Source organism: Catharus ustulatus, chromosome 10 (assembly GCF_009819885.2).
Source record: "Catharus ustulatus isolate bCatUst1 chromosome 10, bCatUst1.pri.v2, whole genome shotgun sequence".
Taxonomy (NCBI): domain Eukaryota; kingdom Metazoa; phylum Chordata; class Aves; order Passeriformes; family Turdidae; genus Catharus; species Catharus ustulatus.
Window position 1 is genome coordinate 16,781,642 of NC_046230.1, and position 20,822 is coordinate 16,802,463.

General features: G+C 43.6%; 2 protein-coding genes across 8 annotated transcripts in view; one reads left to right on the forward strand and one right to left on the reverse strand.

Moving 5' to 3' along the window:
- The window catches only part of RUBCN (rubicon autophagy regulator), a 30,038-nt gene extending 23,984 nt beyond the window's left edge, over positions 1-6,054 (reverse strand). For 5 of the 7 annotated variants that reach the window (XM_033069069.1, XM_033069067.1, XM_033069065.1 and 2 more), the window contains exon 1: positions 1,322-1,400. In XM_033069069.1, the coding sequence (XP_032924960.1) occupies positions 1,322-1,359 (38 nt within the window). In that variant the 5' untranslated portion in view covers positions 1,360-1,400. Of the gene's footprint in view, positions 1-569; positions 640-1,321; positions 1,401-5,972 lie in introns of those variants that run through there. The other 2 variants (XM_033069071.1, XM_033069070.1) reach the window with 2 other exon arrangements.
- A 15-nt stretch (positions 6,055-6,069) lies between these two features.
- On the forward strand, positions 6,070-20,075 carry FYTTD1 (forty-two-three domain containing 1). Its single transcript, XM_033069074.2, has 9 exons — positions 6,070-6,217; positions 9,224-9,355; positions 12,264-12,409; positions 13,135-13,247; positions 14,193-14,289; positions 15,187-15,248; positions 16,077-16,151; positions 16,942-17,068; positions 18,120-20,075. Exons 1-9 carry the CDS (start codon positions 6,070-6,072, stop codon positions 18,213-18,215), a joined length of 996 nt encoding a protein of 331 aa, XP_032924965.1. The 3' UTR covers positions 18,216-20,075.
- The last annotated feature ends 747 nt before the right edge of the window (positions 20,076-20,822 follow it).

Sequence of the window (20,822 nt, forward strand, 5' to 3'; positions counted from 1 at the left end):
ACCATGGTAGAACCTGGTAGTGCAGGAATTGTGCTTGCAAAGGCAAGAAAATGCACACAGATGAGCCTGGAAAGACAAATCGGTGAATGTATACAATTCCTTTTGGAACCTGCTGTGTCTGAAGCATTAGCAAAGAGAACAGCTCGAACTGTGTGAATCACCAAACCCGTGCTATAGCTTTAAAAGCACCGGTAGCATTTTCCCAGTGATATGGCAAGCAGGAATAGAGCAACTGGCTGAGCCCCTCAGATAAGGAATGCTTCTCTCCCATATCAAGTTTCAGCTGTTCTTTCCTCCCCAGCCAACATTTCCAATTTCCATTCAACATTCAACCTGTGCTTGTGAGCACCAGAGCAAACACAATGCACCTGTAAAAACCTGAAGTAAATAGGACTCGCCCTCAAACACCTCCAGGAAAGACCTTCTGCTGTTCACAAATGCTAACAAGGAAAAAACCAGGCCTGAAGCACATATGAAGACCATGCAACCGAGGTCACCATGCTCACCAGCAGCCTTGTGCAGGGGCCCTCGGGAATAAAGAGATAAATAAAGAAATTTCTGTTCAGTACCTAGAAGAGGGGCTGCAGACGACTGCCAGGAAGGACAGGAGATAGGATCCCAGAGCAGCAAGCTGCAGAGCCACCCCAACAGTGGCAGCGTGGCGTTAGGGCGGGGTGGTTTCACCCTTAAGCTCAAGGCGTGTGAAGCAGAGGCCTGACAGCTGCTGTGGGACATGGCTGACGGGGGACAGAGTGGGGACAGAGCATCAGGTACTGAGGGCACTCATCCGTGGCTGTCACTGCCCCTCCAGGGGCCAAGACTCCTTCCCAAGGCACGGAGCAGAGCGATGTGCTGGCCTCGGGTGGGCGATGGCTCTGACAGCCCGGCCCACTGTGTGCTCCCTCCCACGAGGGACCGATCGGGGGCAGTGTCACGCTGTGCGAGCAGCGATCCCACTCACGAGCGGTTTGTTCACCCCCTGCTCTGCCCCAGGTACCCCCACAGCTGTGCCTGGCGCTGGCTGAGCACACTCCCACACCCACGCAGGACGCGAGCTCTCCAGGAGCGTCCCCTGAGCATCCCCACTGCTGCCCAGGCACCTCGCGCCTGCTGGCGCCGCTGCCACCCGCGTTCCTGCACGCACATCCCAGGCACACTCACACACACACGGGTGTGCGGCACCCCACGCGTGCACACACAGCACCCCGCCGCCCCGGGCGCGCACACGCTGCCCCACGCCCCGGCACGGCCGCTGCGCCCCGCGCCCCCGGGACACTCGCACCCGCCCCTCCCGCGCGTGTCCCGCCGCGCGCGGCCCCACCTGCTCTCCGCGTGCCCCGCGTGGGGCCCGATCTCCATCCCGGGCGCGCGCGGCCCCGCCGCCGCCACCGCGACACCGTCGCGCGGGTGGGGCGAGAGCCCGCCCCGTCCCGCCCCACCGCACCCACGGACTACAGCTCCCGGCGTGCACCGCACCTCCGGCGCACCCAGCGCCGCGGCGGACTACAGCTCCCGGCGTGCACCGCGGCGTTCGGCCGCCATGACGGACTCCCCCTCTCGGGACCTTTCGGTGTCCCCCCGACTTCAAAGCGCTGGGACAAACCTCAGTGATTGCTGAGAAAACCCTCACCAAATCCTGCCCTGGATGTGATGGGGAAAATGCGATGACAAGGGAAAAAATCCAAACAGAAACGTGTCCCTGAGGGACAGCTCATTCACTGATCACACCTGCAGAAACGGAGAGAGGGTTCTGTTCTGCCGCCCACAGTAAGGAGGATGCGAAAAATACAGCAGAGTAAGACGCAGTGAAATGAAACTTCAAAAAGGAAAAAGTGATGCTGCTGTCTTTCGACTGAGAATAGTCATTGACAAATTATTATCGGAGATAAAACCTAGATACGTCTCTGACGTGGTCTGGTGCCTCAGAAACCAAAGCCAGGCGTTTGTACAATGGAAATTCCCTATAACTATTACTTGAAATGGTAACTATATGCTGCATACATGAAAAGGTGACATTTTCTGTGTGGTTTATTTTACCAGTTGCAGCACATGGGGGTATAAGGTTCTATTACTGCTGTTCTTGATAACAACAATAATGTATTTTTCAGAAGCTGCTTAATGAAGAGACCAGGAGACCTCATGCATCATAATTGTATATAAGTGTGGAACCACAGTTTGAATCCAGTCGTCAGGCAGAAATTTCCCTTCATAGAGCCTACTGCACTGACTGAAAACACTGCCTGTACATGGCATGTTAGGTCTCAGGCCATCAGACTGTGTTGACTCTCACAGTAAACATATTGGAAGAAATCAAGTCATCCGGACTATTGTGATTGTTAGATGATCATGTCTGGTGTAATGGAGCATGCAGATAAAGCTAACAGATCTAATTTAGCTCCTCCATCAGGAATTACAAGATTCTTCTAGCTCCACAAGTCAGAAATAGCCTGAATGTTGCTCAACAGTGATTTTTTTAATTTCTTCAGGAAAAAAAAATCTCCATTTCCCCTGCTTCATTATGTTGTTTTGCATACATTACTTATAGTCATTGTTTACTTAACTATTGTCAATGCCCACATCAATTTAGGGAGCGTATAAAAAGCCATCAATAAAAAGCTTGTGGTCACACACAGACGTGAGCTTCTGGGTCTGCACTGAGATTAAACTGGACATTAATCCTCCAGTGTAAAATTTCAGGAGTGCCAGGAGAGGTCAATGTATGTTTATATCTATATATCCCATATCTATAAATATGGGATCAAAGCAGGGGTGATATTCCACAGCTCACAACATTGGACTAGACAGTTCCCTCTGGCTTTAAATCTTTGAGTACATTTAGCATATGATCGTTTGGATGTTGTTTCTGCTTGGTAATTTCAACACTTCATCCCAGGAGCTTCTGCATGTTCAGCAGGTGAAATCTACTCTGCAATTCCTCCTCAATTCCTCTGCAACTCCTCCTACTGAAACAGTAGAGGTTACTGGGCAGACAAGCCATGAGGTCTCTTTTTTGTGAGTAGACAACTGGTGCTCGGGAAAGGTTGGGAAAAGCCCAGGAAAGAACCAGCCCCAAATTTTCTATAGCCTGTGGGTTACACACTCAGCACAGCTGTGTCATACTGGAGTTTATACAACTAAAATACTGGTTCTTTGTAGCTCTTAGTGCCACGTAGAAGCTTTGCCACTTCTCTGGATGCCACCACACTCCTGAGAGCCACACAGCAAACCAAGAGCTGATGTTTACATGGTTGCCTTCATGATCCCAAACTATTTTGAACACAGAAAGAAAATACTCCTCAGGATCACAACTTGTGCCTGGTTTTCTGTTGTGCTGAGAAGCAGACAGCTGGTGTCCTGTTTGTATAATAAACACAACTCATGGATGTGGTAAAATCTGGGTTTTGTCTGATTTCCACTTGTCATGAGGATAGGTAGCATCTGCCACCTTTAAAGTTCATGTGTTTGTTAGGGGTAAACACAGCATTTGTTTATTGGTGTGACACAGTCCCCAGATGGAGCTGGACCCTACAGCCTCAAGGAAATTTGACTTAATGCTTTTTTAAAAATACATCTTTTGGCACCTCTATTTTTAGTAGTTCTTGGTAATCTGGCAATAGCATATTTGCATTAGAAACATAGCCTGATTATAAGAACCTCCTACTCGTCATCAATCATTTGTCATCCAATCTCACCTGGGGGAAAATGTTTTCAAAAGTTTTCAAATCTGTGGGTGCAAAACTCTGTGTCTGAACTTCTGCTGCCCGTGGAGAACACAGAGAAGAAAACAGGGTGAAACTGTCAGCCTCCAGCACTGTGTTCACAAGATTCTCCTGCCTGAAGGGAAAATCTCTCACTAGCTGGAGGTGTCCTGTGACAGTAACTGAGACATTATTTTCTAGACAGTAGGAAGCAGCAAGAGGAACATCCAGAAAAACATTTTTGGCCTAATTTAAAAAGATAAATAATGGATAAAGAATGCAAATGGAGAGAGCAGGCCTTGTCAACAGTCTGTAGCACAGGACACAGCTGAGGACAGAAAGCCTCAACTCACTCCTCTTATTCTTGCTTTTCACACTAACACTCCTAGAAAGATCTCCCATTCTTAAGGCCTGCAGAGTATTTCAGTGCAGGTAGCTCCCAGCCAGCAGGACAGAGCTGTGACACAGATTTCACACACTGGAGCTCACTGTGTGTCAGGTACTCGGGACATTGCACTTGACACAGAGTGTTTATTTTAGCAAATGTGCATATGGAATATGTGGGCAACTAAAGAAATGTGGGAGCGTTCCTGCAGGAAGGAGGTGTGTGCAAGGTCATGTATGGAAATAATTATCCCTATCCAAGGGCATTTGCCATGCAGTCCCTGTAGTCTCAGTGTGGAGCTCCCTCTCTGGAGGCAAGCAGGCCAGCCCTAAAACAAGCCATCCTTTGGTGCTGGCACAGGAAGGCACCTTCAGGATGGCAGCCTCAGCACAGCCCCAGAGCCACCTCAGGGACATGTGGACAGTAACACCAGGTGACCATTGTGAGCAGGGAAAATGGATGTGGGTTTTCCTTCCAGGATTTACTGCCTGGCTTCTTAAGGAAGTTCATCCTCTGTGATCACCTTGTCAGTCCATCTGCTCCTTCCTTTTCTGTGTCTGGAACTCAGTGACCAACTTCAACCAACCACAAGCAAGATGTGGAGATTCCAGAGATAATTACTATCCCTTAATTGTATTAGAGAGTCAAATGAAGAAAGTGCTGTTGTGTAAAAAAGCCCTGTTACATGTAGCTAGTTTAGCAGCAGCCCACTAGGCACATGTGTACTGCTGACCCACCAATAGCCACAGCTCCAAAGAATGTGAATACACAGCAAGGAGGGAAAGGCTTTGCTAGATTCCTTGTTAAAAAAACAATTTCTCTTCTGAATTTCTCAATCACATGATTCTGACCGAAAACTGATGAAGATAACAACTCTGAAAAGAACCCAAAGAGAACAAAATGTGCACACACTGTTCTGGGTTTAAGTAGTAATTTTAAGCTTTACATGGTATTTTGAAATATGAACCTAGTTTGAACTCTGCTGTTTGATGTTTGAAAACATAATTATGCTCAAAACCACCCTGCATTGGTTTTGCTGTTCACAGAAAAGATTATTTATCTCAATTGCACAGGCAAAGGCATCTCATAGCCAGCTTCTCAGCTGAATACCCTTCCCTACCCTGCAACACAGAATGGTCAGATTGGAGAGGACATTTAGAGGTCATGTAGGTCCTCCCTGCCATGAGCAGGGACATTTTCAAATACATCAGGCTGCTCAGAGCCCCATCCAACCTGACCTTGGGTGTTTCCAGGGATAGGGCATCCACCACCTCCCTGGGCAATCTGTGCCAGTCTTTCACCACTCTCATTACAAAAAAATTCCTCCTTATACCCAGTCTCTTATATCCAGTTTCGGTTTAAAGCCATCACCCCTTGTCCTATTGCAACAAACCCTGCTGTAAAAACCTGTCCCCATCTTTACTAGAGGCCCCTTCAAGTACTGGAAGTCTGCAATGAGATCTCCCGGAGCCTTCTCCTCTCCAGGCTGAAACCCCCAAATTTCTCAGCCTGTCCTCATATGACAGGTGCTCCACGCTTGCCATCAGCTCCGCGGCCCCTCTGAGCACCCCTCAGGTCTGCAGCCAGTCCAGGATCCCGAGTCCTACGGCACAAGTGTCCTGTCCCCGGCCCCTGCATCCGCAGCCTGCCCGCAGCTCTGCTTCCCGCGCCCCCCGCCACTCCCCGGGCAGGCCGGCGTGCCCCTCGCTCCTCCCAAGGACACTGTCCCTGCAGGAGCCGCTTCTGGAAGCGACCGCCAGCCCCCAGCGGGTGCCCCCCGCCGCCCCCCGCCGCCCCCCGCCGCCCCCCGCCGCCCCCCGCCGCCCCCCGCCGCCCCCCGCCGCCCCCCGCCGCCCCCCGCCGCCCCCCGCCGCCCCCCGCCCGTGTACCTGCTCCTCCCGGCCGCCAGGAGGCGCGGTGCCAGAGGGGCGCTGCGCCGCTCCCGGCACGGCCGTCTGTGCCCTGGGCTGGGCGGAGCTGCTGCGCATGCGCGGGCCCGGCTGGGGGCGGTTCGGTCTGAGGGAGGCGGCCATGAACGCGTTCGGGGCTGCGGCACCGCTCCCGGGCTCCTCGGCCGCGGCGGGGGCCCGGCACGGCGCTGGCGAGAGCCTGGAGAAGATCGACATGTCCCTGGGTGAGAAGCTGGGCCGGGGCGGCCGCCGTGGGCGTCAGGGCGGTGGGCTCGGGCTGAACCAAGCGCCGGGGACGGGGAGGGGCGGAATGAACCAACGGGGCTGTGCCGGGCACCGGCGCGGGCGGAACCAAGGAGGGCTGGGAGGTGGGGACGGGAAAGGACGGGACCCTCCCACAGCGAGAGCGCAGGAGGGGCTGGGCACGGGGGCGAGTCCCGGGCTGTCACCGGGAGCAGCGGGGAGCCGGGGGTCGCGATCCTTGGCGGGGAACAGCCATAGCCCTTTTGTGTCGCTTGGCGGTCTGAGCAGGCCGCGGACCGGGGCACCGCCTGCGTGTGGCCCAGTGAGGCCCTCGGTACTCGGGCCTTAGGCTCGGTGGCCCTCGGCGAGCGTTCCAGGGCCTCGCCTGGCGCTCGTAACTACAGGGATGGGTGAGGTTTGGTGGTCTCTCAGCTGGCCTGGCCTTTTTATTCTTCTCAGGTTTGGAAGTCGGCAGTGGCAAGTCTCCCGTCTAACCTCTTTGCAGTATAAGACCAGTCACACCAAGCATGACGTCGCCTCTACCACGTAGTTTCCTGTGACAATCTACCCCGTTGTCCCCTGCCCTCCTATTGCAGGGTGTGTGTGTGTTAGGAAGTTGCACAGACTCATTACAAATCTGCAGAGCTGTGTTTGTCCAGCGTGTCCGAGAAACCGACATCCACACTGTAGATACTTCTGTGAGGTATCTCAGAGAAGTTCTGTTCTGGTGCTGTGTACTGAGTCCCCTTAACAGTCAGGGACAATTTGGTTTGTGGACTGCATCTTCCAGTTTACTTTTATTAGAAAAAAAAAATTTAATCGGTTTTATACGCTTTAATCTGCTCTGTGATATTACCAGAGCACGATAGATTGGTGCTATCAGAATCAAAGAGTGTGAACTGAAATTATTAATGGTGGACTTGGCCTCTTTTTGGGCCACTGCAAAATAAGAGGATTTATACAATTTTTCCCTCTGTAAAGAATTCAGCAGAGTTCTTTGTTTGGGCAGTGGAGATAACTTGTGAAATGATATTTAGAGTTTGTCTGAATGTATAGTAGTGCTACAGCATTCATAGAAAGCTAAAGCTGTTTTTACCCATTGCACACAATCATTGTTTTCAGGGTTGCTAATAGAGTCATTGATCTTGGCTTGTTTTATTTTCACATATTCTAATGTTTCCTGGCTGAGTTAACCTTTCAGTCAGTCATTGCTGCGTGTCCTGGCCATTAATTGATAGCAGACTGTAAAGGACTGTTGTAGTGTCATGAGGATGTTGTTTTAAAGTGGTGTTGTGAAGTGGGTGTGTCCCTCAGCTTCTCTGGGTGTATGAGACCTTGTCACCCCAGCTGCTGTCCCCAGGTGAAAGCTCTGTGTTGGGTATAACCAAGAGAAGATGCAGTCCCACCTCTAGTGTGATATCAGAGAAACTGACATGACCTTAGTCTAGGAAGTCTTAAGGTCGAGATCATGATGCTGAGTAAATTCTTACATAGTAATAAAGATTAAACATGTTTTGGTTGTGTTATGTGCAGTTCATGTGCAGCTGAGCTTCCAGTTTGATACTCTTCCCAGATAACTCTGCTGCTGTTCTAGCTGTAACTGTGGTCTTTGATCTCTTACAAGAAAGGAGAATGTTCAGTGTGACTCCTCTAACAAATGCATGAAGTCCCAAATGTCCTTCATTTGCCCAGATAAGATAATAACTGAAACTTAAGTCCTTTTGTTTAAAAAGTTGTAACCTTGTGTGCAGCAACTTGCAGAAATTTGATTTAAGATGAAGCAGATGAACTGTGAAGCATGAATCTGTGTTTGAAGTGGCTTTGGTTTCCTTTGTGTATAAAAGGATAGTTTGGAATCCTTGTTCCAGGGACAGCCCCTTTGGTAAAGAAGATTGTGTAGATATCAAACCCTGAGTGACCTGGATCAGTATTCTTGTCCTAGTAAATTTTTGCAGTAAAGTGAATTAATTTTCTCTTCGTTTTCCTTTGACAGTGTGCAAAAGTTGGATAACAGTGTTGTGATTTTTGTTGTTTGTGTTTTTTACTCTTTTTTTTTCCTCTGTTCTACCCCTTATGAGTCCATTTGAACTCAGCCACAAACACAGTAACCTCATTTCCATCTTTCCTTGACTGAAAAACTACTGTCCACATATTTGGGGAGGCTCCCTATTGAAACATGGTGTTTTTATCAGTTGTGCTCTCATGATAAAGATGCAGTAAACACAGTCTGACAGTTTCCTTTAAGGTGTTCTTGTAAAAAAGCTGAAAGTCAGGTAAAAGCTGCCACACCTGTTGCTTTACTCTCTCCTAAGCTGGCTACCAGATCGGTGAAGGAAATCAAACTGGTGTAGCATAATTTTCACTGGACAGACCTGCTGTTCACTTTCCATCAGCTTGTTTCTTACACATATCTTTGAACTGATGTATACTTGTCTGAAATTGTTTCCCTGGACAATAGATAAGGTGATTGCTTTGGATTGTAAATTCCTGGGGAGAGATGTCTAGCTTGCTTTATTCCCCATCATTTCAGCCTTGGTGAACATTTGAAGATAACTGATGGCCTGAGTTGTCTCATGTGATCTTTTTTAAGTAGCTTAGGATAAAATAACTAAAGCTGGAATTGATGTTTTGTCTGGATTCTGCAAAGTCTGGGCATGTGATTGGATTCACATTTTTTTAACAGTGTACAAGAACTAATGGAGTCATTCAAATTAAAATTTAATGCTGGGCTGAATGCCATGATCTTACGTGTGTCTTGCATTTTCTGAGTGTATGCAACTGCTTCCCTTTTGCTGGGGCATTGTATTATAAAGCAAGTTCTGTGAGATGTAACAGATGTTTATAGTGCTAATGTTTCTTAACCTTAACTTGTATGTGCTGCCTTTGCAGGATTGACTGGTCTGTCTCCTCTGACTCCAGGCTGTTTGGGGTTTTTATTTAGTATATTAAATTTTAAACAGTATGTGATTTTTTTTTTCTTCTTGTAGATGATATAATCAAGCTGAACAAGAAAGAAGAGAGAAAGCAATATTCTCCCAAAATAAAAAGAGGGCTTCAACAGAATCGAGCTCAGCAGTTCACTTCACAAGACTCTAAGTGGGGAATCCAACAGCAGAAAGGTGTGTGTGCCAAACATAACACAGATTCCACATTATCTTCTTGAGCTGAAAGATAGCATAATGAAATGTGTGGTCAGTTCACATGTCTTTCAAATAGTGTCTTTTGATTATAATTCAGGGATATTTTTAATCTATTTATACTTGGTTTTGTTTCTGATTCAGTCTGAGAAAGTAATTGATGTGTTTGGCCACCAGGGAGCTTAGATGCTTGAGGGTCTGTCCTTGACTTAAGGAAGAATTGGCTTGCTTTCTAATTCTTCAAATGAAGTTTGGAAATTTTTGTGATGATGCCTTGCACCTTCTCAGAGTTGGACAGAACAAGTGCTTATGCCAAAACCTGTGTATTGGGAGATGTGGAGGCCTTGCCAGAGCTTTGTACAAAAGAAAAGCATATTCATATTTGCTGGGTAGAATTTTCTTTATAGGCCTCCCAAAGTATCTGTTACTGCAGGCTGTGATCCTGGCTCAGGAATATTTAAATGGATAGTGCAAAGTGTGAGTTGGTAAGAGCTTGAGATGCAAAGGAAGTACTGTCTCAGTGAGGAGAGGAAGAGTGTGCAATAACAGCTTTGTTGTAGGTTCCCCTGAGTAACTCATGGTTTTTTTGATGAACAGGAGACATTTTAAAACAATTCCCAGGCTTTAGTTCAGAACATGGATAGCTCCTGCTTGAAGTGCACACTGGTTTTGCTTGCAATTAGTTTTGAAAAGTATCTAGCACAAGATGATCAAAATATGGAAGAATACTGTGTGTTAAGAAAGCTTACCACCTCAGTATGAGCTGGTTAGGTGTTTAAGTTAATACATGCAATTTCTTGTTTAGTAGCATTCCTTTAAAACAAAGACACATCTGTCTGGTGTACTCACAATGATCCCTGTGTTATCTTTGTCTTGTTTAGTGTTTGTTGTAACAGCAGCTCCTCCTTAGACACAAATGTCTTTAGAGATCAGTGGAATGTTGTGTTACTCATGGCTCAGAGGAGTTTTGGTTTCTATGCAGGCCCACACAACTGTGTTACTTGTATATCTCTAATAAATTGGTGACAGGCCTGGAAAAAGATTTATTAAATCTCTTAGCCCAAATATGAGCATATTTGTGTGGGTGAAGAGTAAGTGAATTTAAGTTGTAGATTATCAAACATGTAGGCTCTGTTTATAACTACAGTTGTCAAGTGCAATTGTTTATCATCAAAAGAACACAAAGAAACAAGTATTAAGATTTAGAATTTTAGGAAAAACTTGATCTGTAAACATGAAATTCTAAATACTAATGTCTTGGGCAGCTACTTTACTGGAACCTTACCAGCTTGCCTGCCTGTGTTCTAGGAAAAAACAAAAAAATTTCTTTGCAAAATTGCCAGATTAATGATATCTTGAAACATTGTAAACAGTTTCAACTGCTCCCTCCTATATAGCTTGGCACATTTTCTCCCAGTGAAAACAAATGTTTTATATTGTTTTTAAACAGAAGGTGTCGTTAAATAGTTCTTGTGAGCATTCTAGTTATTAGAAGCTTTCCAGTAGTTTATTGCTACTCTGCTATTGAAGTTACTCTGAAAAGTAGTAAATCCTCTGTGGACAACTGCAGAAACCACAAATGATCAACAGTGTTCAGTTCCCTGTGGTTTCAGAAGTGGCTGCCAAACTTTCTGCAAAGAAGCAAGGGATTCTATTCAGCTTTTGGGGGTAAAAACAGAGAGATGAGCATTGTTCATTTAAATAAAAGTTGTCCTTGGTGATACACAGAATGCAACTGCACAAAGCCCTGTGCAGCCTGAGCTAACTTGGAGGTTTTCATTTGTTTGAGCAGAGGTTGGTTTATAGAGCTCCTGAGGTCCCTTTAGCCTAAGTAACCCTGTTTCTCAGCTTTTCTCTTGGAAAAGAAGAGCATTTGCTAACCAGATACAAAATGTGTGTACACAGCAGTTTTCCATGGCAAATTGCTCTAAGCTGGGTTCTGACCAGTGGCTTACCTCATGTCATGGCTCCTGTCTCACGAGGAAGCACAGATTTGTTATCAGTGCTGTTATGTCAGATATGTTAAAACTAAATGTGTCTGCTGCTGGAGAGCTGACTCCTCAGTCTTAAATTTATTTTGCAGTCTGAGGTTCCAGAGGAGAGGGTGCTTGGGGACAAAATTAGAGCATGGTTTGTATTCATAGCATGACGCTAAATGACTTCAGACAGGGTTAATCAAACTCTGGTAACTGGAGATACTACAGACCTAAGACTTACAAGCCTTTTATATTCAAAAGCTGCTTTCAGTTCTCAGTTTGGCTGCACTGCCATGCAGACTTCTAATTGGAAACACTTCAAATGTGATATAATTCATATGCTGTTTAATGTGCTTTTGTAGGCCAATTGCTATGTTCTTTCCTCCTAAGTCATTTAGTCAGTCGCTAAATCAGTGGAAACCACTGATTTAAATAAATAATCTTTGAAGCTGTCTTGGGTTTTTTTTGGTTTTTTCGTTGTTTTTTTTTTCTTTTAAGTTAAACTGGTAATTTGAAGTTTCCTGAATAGGTAGGAAGCTGAGGGACTCTCAAGTTTGGTTTTATATTGTTCAGTACTTGATGAAGTTCCATTTCAGAGTATTTTGGTATTTTTCTGTGCTAGAAGACTCTGAAGTTCTCCCTGCAAACATGTCAAATAAGAAATTTTCAACAGAAATTAATGCAATGAACTAGGACAAAAGTGTGCTGTGTGTGAGAAGCTGATCATTGCTGTGCTGGGGCTTGGGCCAGACCTGCTAAACAACTGAGTGACCAAATTGTCGTCAGGTGTAGCGGTGGCCTCTGCTCTAAGGCTTGAAGTGTGCAGCCAAATAACTTGTGCTACCTGCAAGACATCTTAAAGCATTCACCTTTTTCTTTCAGAAGAATTGTTGAGCTTTCTGTGCTTGTTGCAGGTTATGGTAAGAATCGTCTGGGGCGCAGAAGGAAGATAGCAGGGAAGAAGCGTTCCTATGGAGTCATAACTGGCCTGGCAGCCAAGAAAGCTGTGGGTGCACGCAAAGGAATCAGTCCTCTGAACAGGCAGCCACTGAGTGAGAAGGTAATTAATGCAACCCTGATTCGTGTCAGAACAGGTTAAAAAAATTAAAGAAGAGTGTTTCAGATCAGTGCTACTGAAATATAAAAGGGAGACAAATGGTCCAAGCTTTTATCAAATTTGGAATGTGTTAGCCGAGTTCTTGTTTGTTTTGAGTGGGCTGGATAATGACTAGGTGTGAAAATAGTTACTAATTTTTAATTGGGTTGCAAGTCATGAGAGTTGAAGTGCAGAAGTATATTCTGTGCAAGTGTGGAGGGAGTTACTGTATTTTTACAAGGAAGATTGGCATTATGCAGGTGCTAAGCATGTGCTATTACAAAAATGAAAGCTTTCACAGAATACTGAACTCCATCAATAGGCTTCCTTTTCTCCACTGCTCCAGTTGTTGCCTGCTTCATCTTATTCAGTATTGTAGCATGGGGATTACCTTTGGATTTATGAAGAAGACTAATTTTAAGACATGTGGGGCATGGATTTTTGTCATTTAGGGAGATATGGTAATGAAAAAAATAATTGCTAAGGTCTGTTGCTTTTTGTTTTCTCCTGAGGGTGTGGAGAAGATAGAATTTATGAAATTGTAGAAAGTATTTTCAAATTACACTAGGTGGTGAAAGGTAGGCAAAGCCAAGTGTATTCTAATCACAGTTGGTAAATAGAAACTGAAAGAAAAATGTTTGTGTGTGTACAGTATACATTATGCTGTATGTGTTTATTTTTTTTTTAAGAATGCGCAGCGGAATTACCCAGTCTTGAAAAGGAAAACAAACCTGCAGAGACAATCTGAAATGCAGAGAAAACAAGCTCCTGCCCTCAGGAGGCCTACCCTGCTAAACAGGAGGTAAAATACCAAGCCTGCTTTCTGAACACTACTTGGCAACGTTCCATAGTGAATCTTGTTTGACAGGACTGAGGCTATGAGATGACAGTAGGTACTGGCAGTAGCAATATGGTCAAGACCACCTTGTGTGTGAAGTTCTACAAATCTGGAAGCCAAGAATGTGACTAACATGGTCTCAATACAAAGCCAGATGTTTGTTATGATGTAGAGCACTCAGGAAGTACCTCTAATTGTAAGCACCTGGTATTCTGCCTTCAGTTAAATCACAAGCAGCCTGATCTTGTGGAAGGTGTCCCTGCCATGACAGGGACGTTGAATCCAGGGGGTCTTTAAGGTTCCTTCAAACCCAAACCATGAAACTGTGGCTTATGATTCTGTATGGAAATGGCCACTGTGGATTTTGGTAGCTCAGAAGTGTTAGTAGCCATGGTTTAGTGAACTTTCTAAAGTTCTAAATGCCTTTGTGGAATCTGGTGCCATCTGCAGCTTCAGGGAAGCCATTGCATGTTTCATTTTTGCTGGAATTAACATGTTATAAACTGCAAACAAAATGGTCTCCATGATAAAAGGTTTCACTATGTGACCATATCGTGGAAACTGTAAACAAACTTTCTTTATTCATATCTTTTTTTTTTTTTTTTTAATCTAATCAACAGCATTTAAAGTGCTGGAGGATACTGAACAAAGTGAAAAACAGAAGTAATGACCATATTGTCCTGTGATGTAGACTTCTGTGTAAAACAATGATTGCTCTACTTATGAGTACTGTTTCATTGCTAGTGGATGAGGAGCTTATCCCAACTGAAGTGTTTGACCTCAATGAGGCAGCACTACAGATGTCCTTATGGATGTTTTGAGCACTTTTTTGATTTCCATGGTAGTCTCTCTAAGGTGTTTGTTCCCTGTGGAATCTTTTATAACTATATTTTTTAATTACTATTACAGGAATAACATGCCATCCACTTTTGTCAGAATTGGAAACAAACTAAATCAGCAGAAAGATACTCGTCAAGCAACTTTTCTGTTTAGAAGGGGCCTGAAGGTAATACATATTTTGAAAAGAACAAGGCAGTTGTTCCACAGGTTCTAAGTTAACTTGTAACACTGATATTGATCAACTTGAAATAGCAGATCTGAGTAGAAACTTCAGGTGCATTGGGAAATAGCCATGGGTTCTAGGGAAGTGTGCTTGTTCTCTTCAGTTACTGTAATCCACTGAGTCTTGCTTCACATTCCAGTGTAATTGAGCTATTCTAGGGGCATGGAACTTGTCAGTGCTTGAAGGTAGTTGCAAGGTATTAATTTTTCCTTTTAAAAGTTAATATTAGAAAGCACTGTCCAGCTTTCAGAAGTTGCCTTCAGGTGAATAATAGAGCAGGAACACATTTTAGAATCTGATTATGATTTGGTTTGCTTTTTTATTTATTTTGGGATCATTTATTTCAGTTATTTTAGTTACTTAAGGATTTTTTCGTTATTTTTAGTAGGATGGAGAGATTAGAGAGTGCGCAGTGAATGAAAAGTGGTGGTTTTGCTTTTTATTTGTGCCCTCATTCTACATCTGCCATTGTTGTGACTGTAAGTAGCTGTTGTCTTCCAGATGGATTGCAAAATTACAGACAGGATCAGGAACTAGACAGACTTTTCTTGCTAGTGTAGTAATATTTTGATGTATCTTAGGCTAACATAGTCCTCCAAAATGTTACCATTGCTCTGTTGGTAATTTTGTTTAAATAATTTCGTGTTCTTATAGTAATTTCTTTTCAATGTCTTAGGAAGGTAATAAGGCTCTTGTCTTTGAAGTCCCTCTGCAAGTACAGCCCTGTTTGTGCAGAGTGTACAGATTGAAATTTCTGATTTTGAACTTCTGTATTTCCAGCTGCTACAATAGGAATTGAAACAGTATTCAAATCAGGTGTCTGTACTGATGTGTTTTCAGGTGCGAGCTCAAGTGCAGTCAACAGATGATCTTGATAATCAGACAGTAAAGAGAACTCGTCAGTAAGTATCTAATTTGGAAAACTTCAGTTTTGTAACACCTAAGAGTCTCATTTTAGCTCAGACATCCTGGCTATGATAATAGAAGGAGGGTGGATTTTTTCCCCTCTAGGCACATCAACTAGAGTGACAGTGATCCTCCCCTATTCTCAGTTATTTCCTAAATTATCTTCTAATTTAACCAGGAGGAGTTGGTTTGCATAAGACATTTGCAGAAATGAGAGGGAAGGTGGTAAGAGGATCAGACTAATCTCTAGCACTCATGAATACTGCATAGACTGGAAGAAAAATTAAAATGTCAGTGTTCTGAGCTCTTGTAATTTGCCTTTTATTTAATATGGCTTTAAGTCTGTGAAGCAGTTTAGAAATTAAAAAAGCAGAGCCCAATGAGGCCACTTGGTTCTTTCCCCATATACTCTTCCCATATCATTCCATGCCTGCTAGGCTCTTTGCAGGGTGTTTCTTGAGAACACAACAGGATGAGGAAAGCAGCAGGTGCCACGGAGTGCAGTCTGTCACCTCTTGAATGAGCCATTTTGGCCCCATCTGTGACAGGGAAACTTTGTTTTTAAAAAGTGAACTCGTGGGTTAGTGCTGTAGTTCTAGTGCATCTCGACAGCGTGTGATTTAGTGCTGTCCTGAATAGGTGTAGGTAATGTGAAAGGTACAAGAATCAATAGCCAGGTGTCAATAGCATGTGATCTTTGTACTGGCCAACATCACAAAAGCTTGGCCATTCTTTGCTGGCCAATATTTTGGACATACTTTTAAAGATACCCTGACTGAAGTCTCTGCACAATTTTTGTAAGTGATTTTGTGTTTTCAAACTAGATGGCGAACTTCTACCACAAGTGGAGGGATCCTGACTGTATCTATTGACAATCCAGGAGCAATCATTAGCCCAATGTGAGTTTTCAATTAAGTTCTGAAATGTTCTGAATATAAATGGAATCCATGCTTTGAACCATTTAGAATGTTCCTTGCAGGGAGTGTTTCAGGTGACCTCAAAGTCACAGCTTCTTGTGAAGGCTTTTAAGTCTAGCCCCTTTCTGAGTTTGAATAATATCACAGCTGGATCTCACACATCATCTCCCAGTTAGGAGCTTGATGTGATGTATAGTGGAAGAGTGTTGGGCTGGTAGATTTTCACGTTGTCTGCCCCTTCCAAATCAGGCCATGTCACAGCTGTTTTCTGCCTCTGTCTGAGTGGAAGTGAATGAGCACCTACTTCATGAGTGATGGTAACAGTTACTCTCTGATTCATAAAAATACTGCTGGACTTACACTTAAAGAGAACATTGCTGTATTTGTGTTTGAGAAGTTGATGGTCTGTTGTTTATAGGTGGTGTATTTTAAAAATGTCTTGAGTAGCATTTCCTTGGTAGCATTTTATCAGTAAGGAAGACTACCAATTTTTATTTTGTATTTATAGGATTAATTAACTGCAAATTATATGTTTGTCAGTATAATTGCAGATAAAAAATAAGATGGTTTCCTGCTGGGGCTCTTCCTGTCTGATAACAATAATAGTCCCTTTTTCAGTTCTGCCTGACTTACCTTCTTGAATTTGTGCCCTCCAGCTCTTCAGCCAGCTGGGTGAAATGGTTGATGAAGAATTCATACCTCTATGAGCATTAAGGCTTTCTTGCATAAAACACATGTTCATCATGTCCTTTGTAACATTCTTCTTTCACAGTTCCCAGAAATTACGATTAACTCGTAGTCCTGTGCCACCATTTCTGATGAAGAGGGACCAGTCTGAAGAGAAGAAGATACCAAAAGGGGTTCCATTGCAGTTTGATATAAACAGTGTTGGAAAACAGGTAAATGCAATTTTCCTCTCATAACTGTAGAAGTAGTTTCAAGACAAATAAAAGCCAGTGGGGCACTTTCCTCCTAGACTTGCTAGTGACAAAACCAGAGAACAGGTGACTACTTCTTGTTTCCACTTCCAGTCTTTCCGCTAACTCACTGTGTAACTTCAAGCAAGTAGCTAAACTCACTGTTCCTGTTCTTCTAGTTCATGTCTTGCATGCCCACATGATTTAAATGGGATTTAAAATGTTGAATATTTCTAAAAGGCTTCTGGTTTCCTGCTGTGCTTGCATCAGCAACTGTGAATAATTCTGGGATGAGCTGCTTTCAGCTGTGTGACCTGCTTAGAACCCTGGCAGACAAATTTACAAGGCAACTTTTGCTGTCCAGCTAGGAAGAAAAAAAAAATCATGTAAAGTCTTGAAATTGAGCAATTTTTCACAAGTTTCATGAAGATAGGTGATTTGGTGCAGTGATCCTAATGCTGTCATTGAAGGAATTCTTACAGAGTGACAGAGTTAGATGCTGTTATTGTAATCAGCTCCTTAGTGCCTGCTGTAGAAAACTGCATGGAGTCAAGGCATTGATCCGCATTTGTTACATCCAGGAACATGTCAAAAATAGTCTGTAGTGTAGTGTAAAATTAATTGAACTTCTGGATTAGACTGCAGCTTCCTGCCTTTGCTGAGTGAACTGGAAAGCAGCCTGCATGAAAATGGTGAAAATGTTGCATTTGTTGAAGTTGCAAAGAATCTGTGTGGGGAAATGTGTACTGAAAGTTCCATTTTTCAGTCTGTCTGTACTCAATTTAACTTAAAATATTTTGAGTAGGCTTTGAGTATTGGCATATACTTACCATGTGTTCTTAATGAATGCTGATAATGCAAGCTCTTGATGTGTAGTCCAATCATTTTTAAATGGTGTGGGAAGTGACAAAAAATCCAAGCGAGGCAACTGAGGAGTCAAGTGATGATACAGACTAAAGAAAAAAATCTCCATTATTTTGGTTAAATTTACCCAGCACCTTTAAAGTTTTGGTTACATTGTTTTATTTTTCAGACAGGGATGACGTTGAACGAACGATTTGGGATCCTGAAAGAGCAGAGGACAGCACTGTCTCAGAACAAAGGAAGCCGCTTTGTAACAGTGGGCTAACCTGGCAGATGGATTTGGGCACTGAGCTCACCTACCTAAGACCCTGAAATAGAAGTGGGCAGAAGAATGCAGAGTATGTCACTAGAAATCTCCAGATATCTTGCTAAGATGGTGGCAGAGCTATCTCTCTTTATTACTTTTACTGGGAATGGTAAAAGACTTGATGCCCTGAGAGAGAAAAAGTGGAGAGAAACTGATCCGACATAGTGGCACCATCACCTATTTGGAAAAGATTCTGTTGCCCACCTGAGTTCTTTGACCCCTCTGTTATGGTAAAGATTGTTTAAGTGTTTAATTACAAACCCCATTTTAGGGTTTTTTAGGGACTGCCTTTGAGCTCTCTTTCAGACTCCAGTTTAGCACAGAGCCTCAGTCTGTGGATACTTGGGTAGCGATGTAGCGGCATTTTTCATGGGAGCATTGGTTCTGTACTTCTTCGTGCTTTTAAAGTTCCATTTTTTTTCCTTTCTTGAAAACTGTTTTGCATCCTCACGTTCACAAATAAAGCTGTTAGCTGAGACCCAAAATTTGTAACTGGGATGGAGACTATTCTACTCTTATCCTTAAAAAGTGGTCCAGATCATATACCACATTGGAGGAATATACAGAGGTGGTGTGTGGAGTCCTTTTTATTCCAGGTAGCTCAGCTTCATCATCCTACTCTGTAAATGGAGTTTCTGTCTCCTTTCATTCTTGTACTTTTGATTTTTATTTCTTTTTGAAAGCTTTTTTAACTTAATGCAATAACTTCATGTTTTTTAATAATTTGATAGGAAAAAATACAGCAGTTCACCAGAAAGTCAGCAGTATGGTAGAGTGTCTTACCCTCAAAGATACAGGATTCTCATCCTGCACACCTTGCCCCAGAGGGTTTTCTCTAACTCATAAAAATAGCTGAAGGCAAGGAATCTCATGGTACTTTGTTTGTTTATACCAAAGAGAGGTAAGATGTGAAGCTGATCCAAAGTGATCAGACATCTGGAAATTGTCTGAAACTGAGGAACGTTGCTGGAGGAGAGCCCTGTTTGCCAGCATGTGTAAGGCATTAGGCAGGAACATGTAGCCACCTGCTTTAAGTAGAGAGTGCTCTGTGAATCAGAATCTGCAGGACAGTAATAACTGGGGCATCCTCAATCTATATTTACATAATCCCTAAAATTGAGGCACTTCTTCAGAATTGCTTCCAGACCAGGCACTGATGATCTTAGCACTGCTTTTTTGTGAGGTGTGATAGGTACAGTCAGGTAGAAGACTGGCTTGCTGCCTCGGGAAATGTTTATGGTGTTTAAAGCAAGTTTAGCTCCTTTTCACATTGTTGAAGAATTTACATTTGACAGAGTTGGTTTCCTTGCATTTTTATCTCAAATTCCAAGTTAACTAGCATATACTGGCAACTTCAACCTTGAAGAAAACTTGACAGCAGAAGAGCTTTTGGGTTTTTTTTGTATAGTTTTGAAGTTGGAGTGCACTCAGATGCTAAAGTAGGACTTAAACCTTTATTTTTAATGTTGAAAAATATACCTTAGCAGAAGCAAAGTAAATGTAATGGTGTTAAGGTTTCTTTCTCAATTACTAGTAGGTTTTTTTTAGTAAATGTCCCACCGTTGGAATTTGAGTAGGTAAAGTGTAGTCAGTCATCCTGTTTCAATGTATACGTTTTCCATGTGCCAGGATGCAACAAAAAAAATTCTTTTGCATCAGCCTAGATGCAAAACATTGATGCAGTGCATCAAAAGTGCTAGTTTGTATTTAATGAGAAGATGCTTTACACTGTACCTTTTGGTATTTTTTGGAGAAGTTATTACATTTGATCTATTCTGAAGCTGTTAATTTTTTTTAAATAAAAAGTTACAGGTTTGATATTGTCTTGTTCCTGTTATAACCACCTGGGCAATATACCGGTTATGTGAATTTTCTGATAACCTGCAAGGGGTTCTTATTTATCAAATTATTAAATATTCTGAAGAACACAGCAGAAAGCAACCTAACTTTAAAAAGGCTCACACTCCTTGCCCAGTTTAACACCTTGACAAGGGAGCGCTTTTTGGAGTGGCACTGTAGTGGCTCACTTGCATTTGAATGTGTCAGCTACTAATTAATGCTTCAGCAGCACTGCCTAATTTAGTGGTTTGGTGTGGTGAGTAGCAGATGTGTCAGCCCAAGCACCGATTGTTGCTGTGACATGTCCTGATAGCGAGAATTGCTGTCATCAACACCTTGTGCTGCAGGAACAGCCCGAGCAGCTTCCGCGGTGTGCGGGAGCGCTGTGCCAGCAGGAGGCACAAAGCAGTGCGAATGCTGCTATCAGTTGGCAATGCCGGACAAAATACTGCCTGGAAATGTATTCGATAAGGTGTTACACATTGTGATTGTCTTGCTACTTGAGTGTTGACAGCCTTTTTTCTTCAGTATCAGCTGAGGTGTGTTAGCTGCAGCATCAGGTGGGTTCAGAGGAAGCAGCTGGGCAAGATGGCATTTATTAAGATGTCACCAAGGGTGTGGCCTTTTAATGCTATCAATCCTTAAGTTAAAAAACGTGAAGCAGTTGTTACATTTCCCACTTAGCAGAGATCTGTGCGCTCTACCCTTGTTTTGCTGCCGGAACGG

Coding starts and splice junctions, on each gene's coding strand:
- FYTTD1 (XM_033069074.2), top strand. CDS start 6,070: ATGCGCGGGCCCGGCTGGGGGCGGTTCGGTCTGAGGGAGGCGGCCATG. Junction 13,248..14,192: donor CCTACCCTGCTAAACAGGAG/GTAAAATACCAA, acceptor TTACTATTACAG/GAATAACATGCCATCCACTT. Junction 16,152..16,941: donor GGAGCAATCATTAGCCCAAT/GTGAGTTTTCAA, acceptor CTTCTTTCACAG/TTCCCAGAAATTACGATTAA.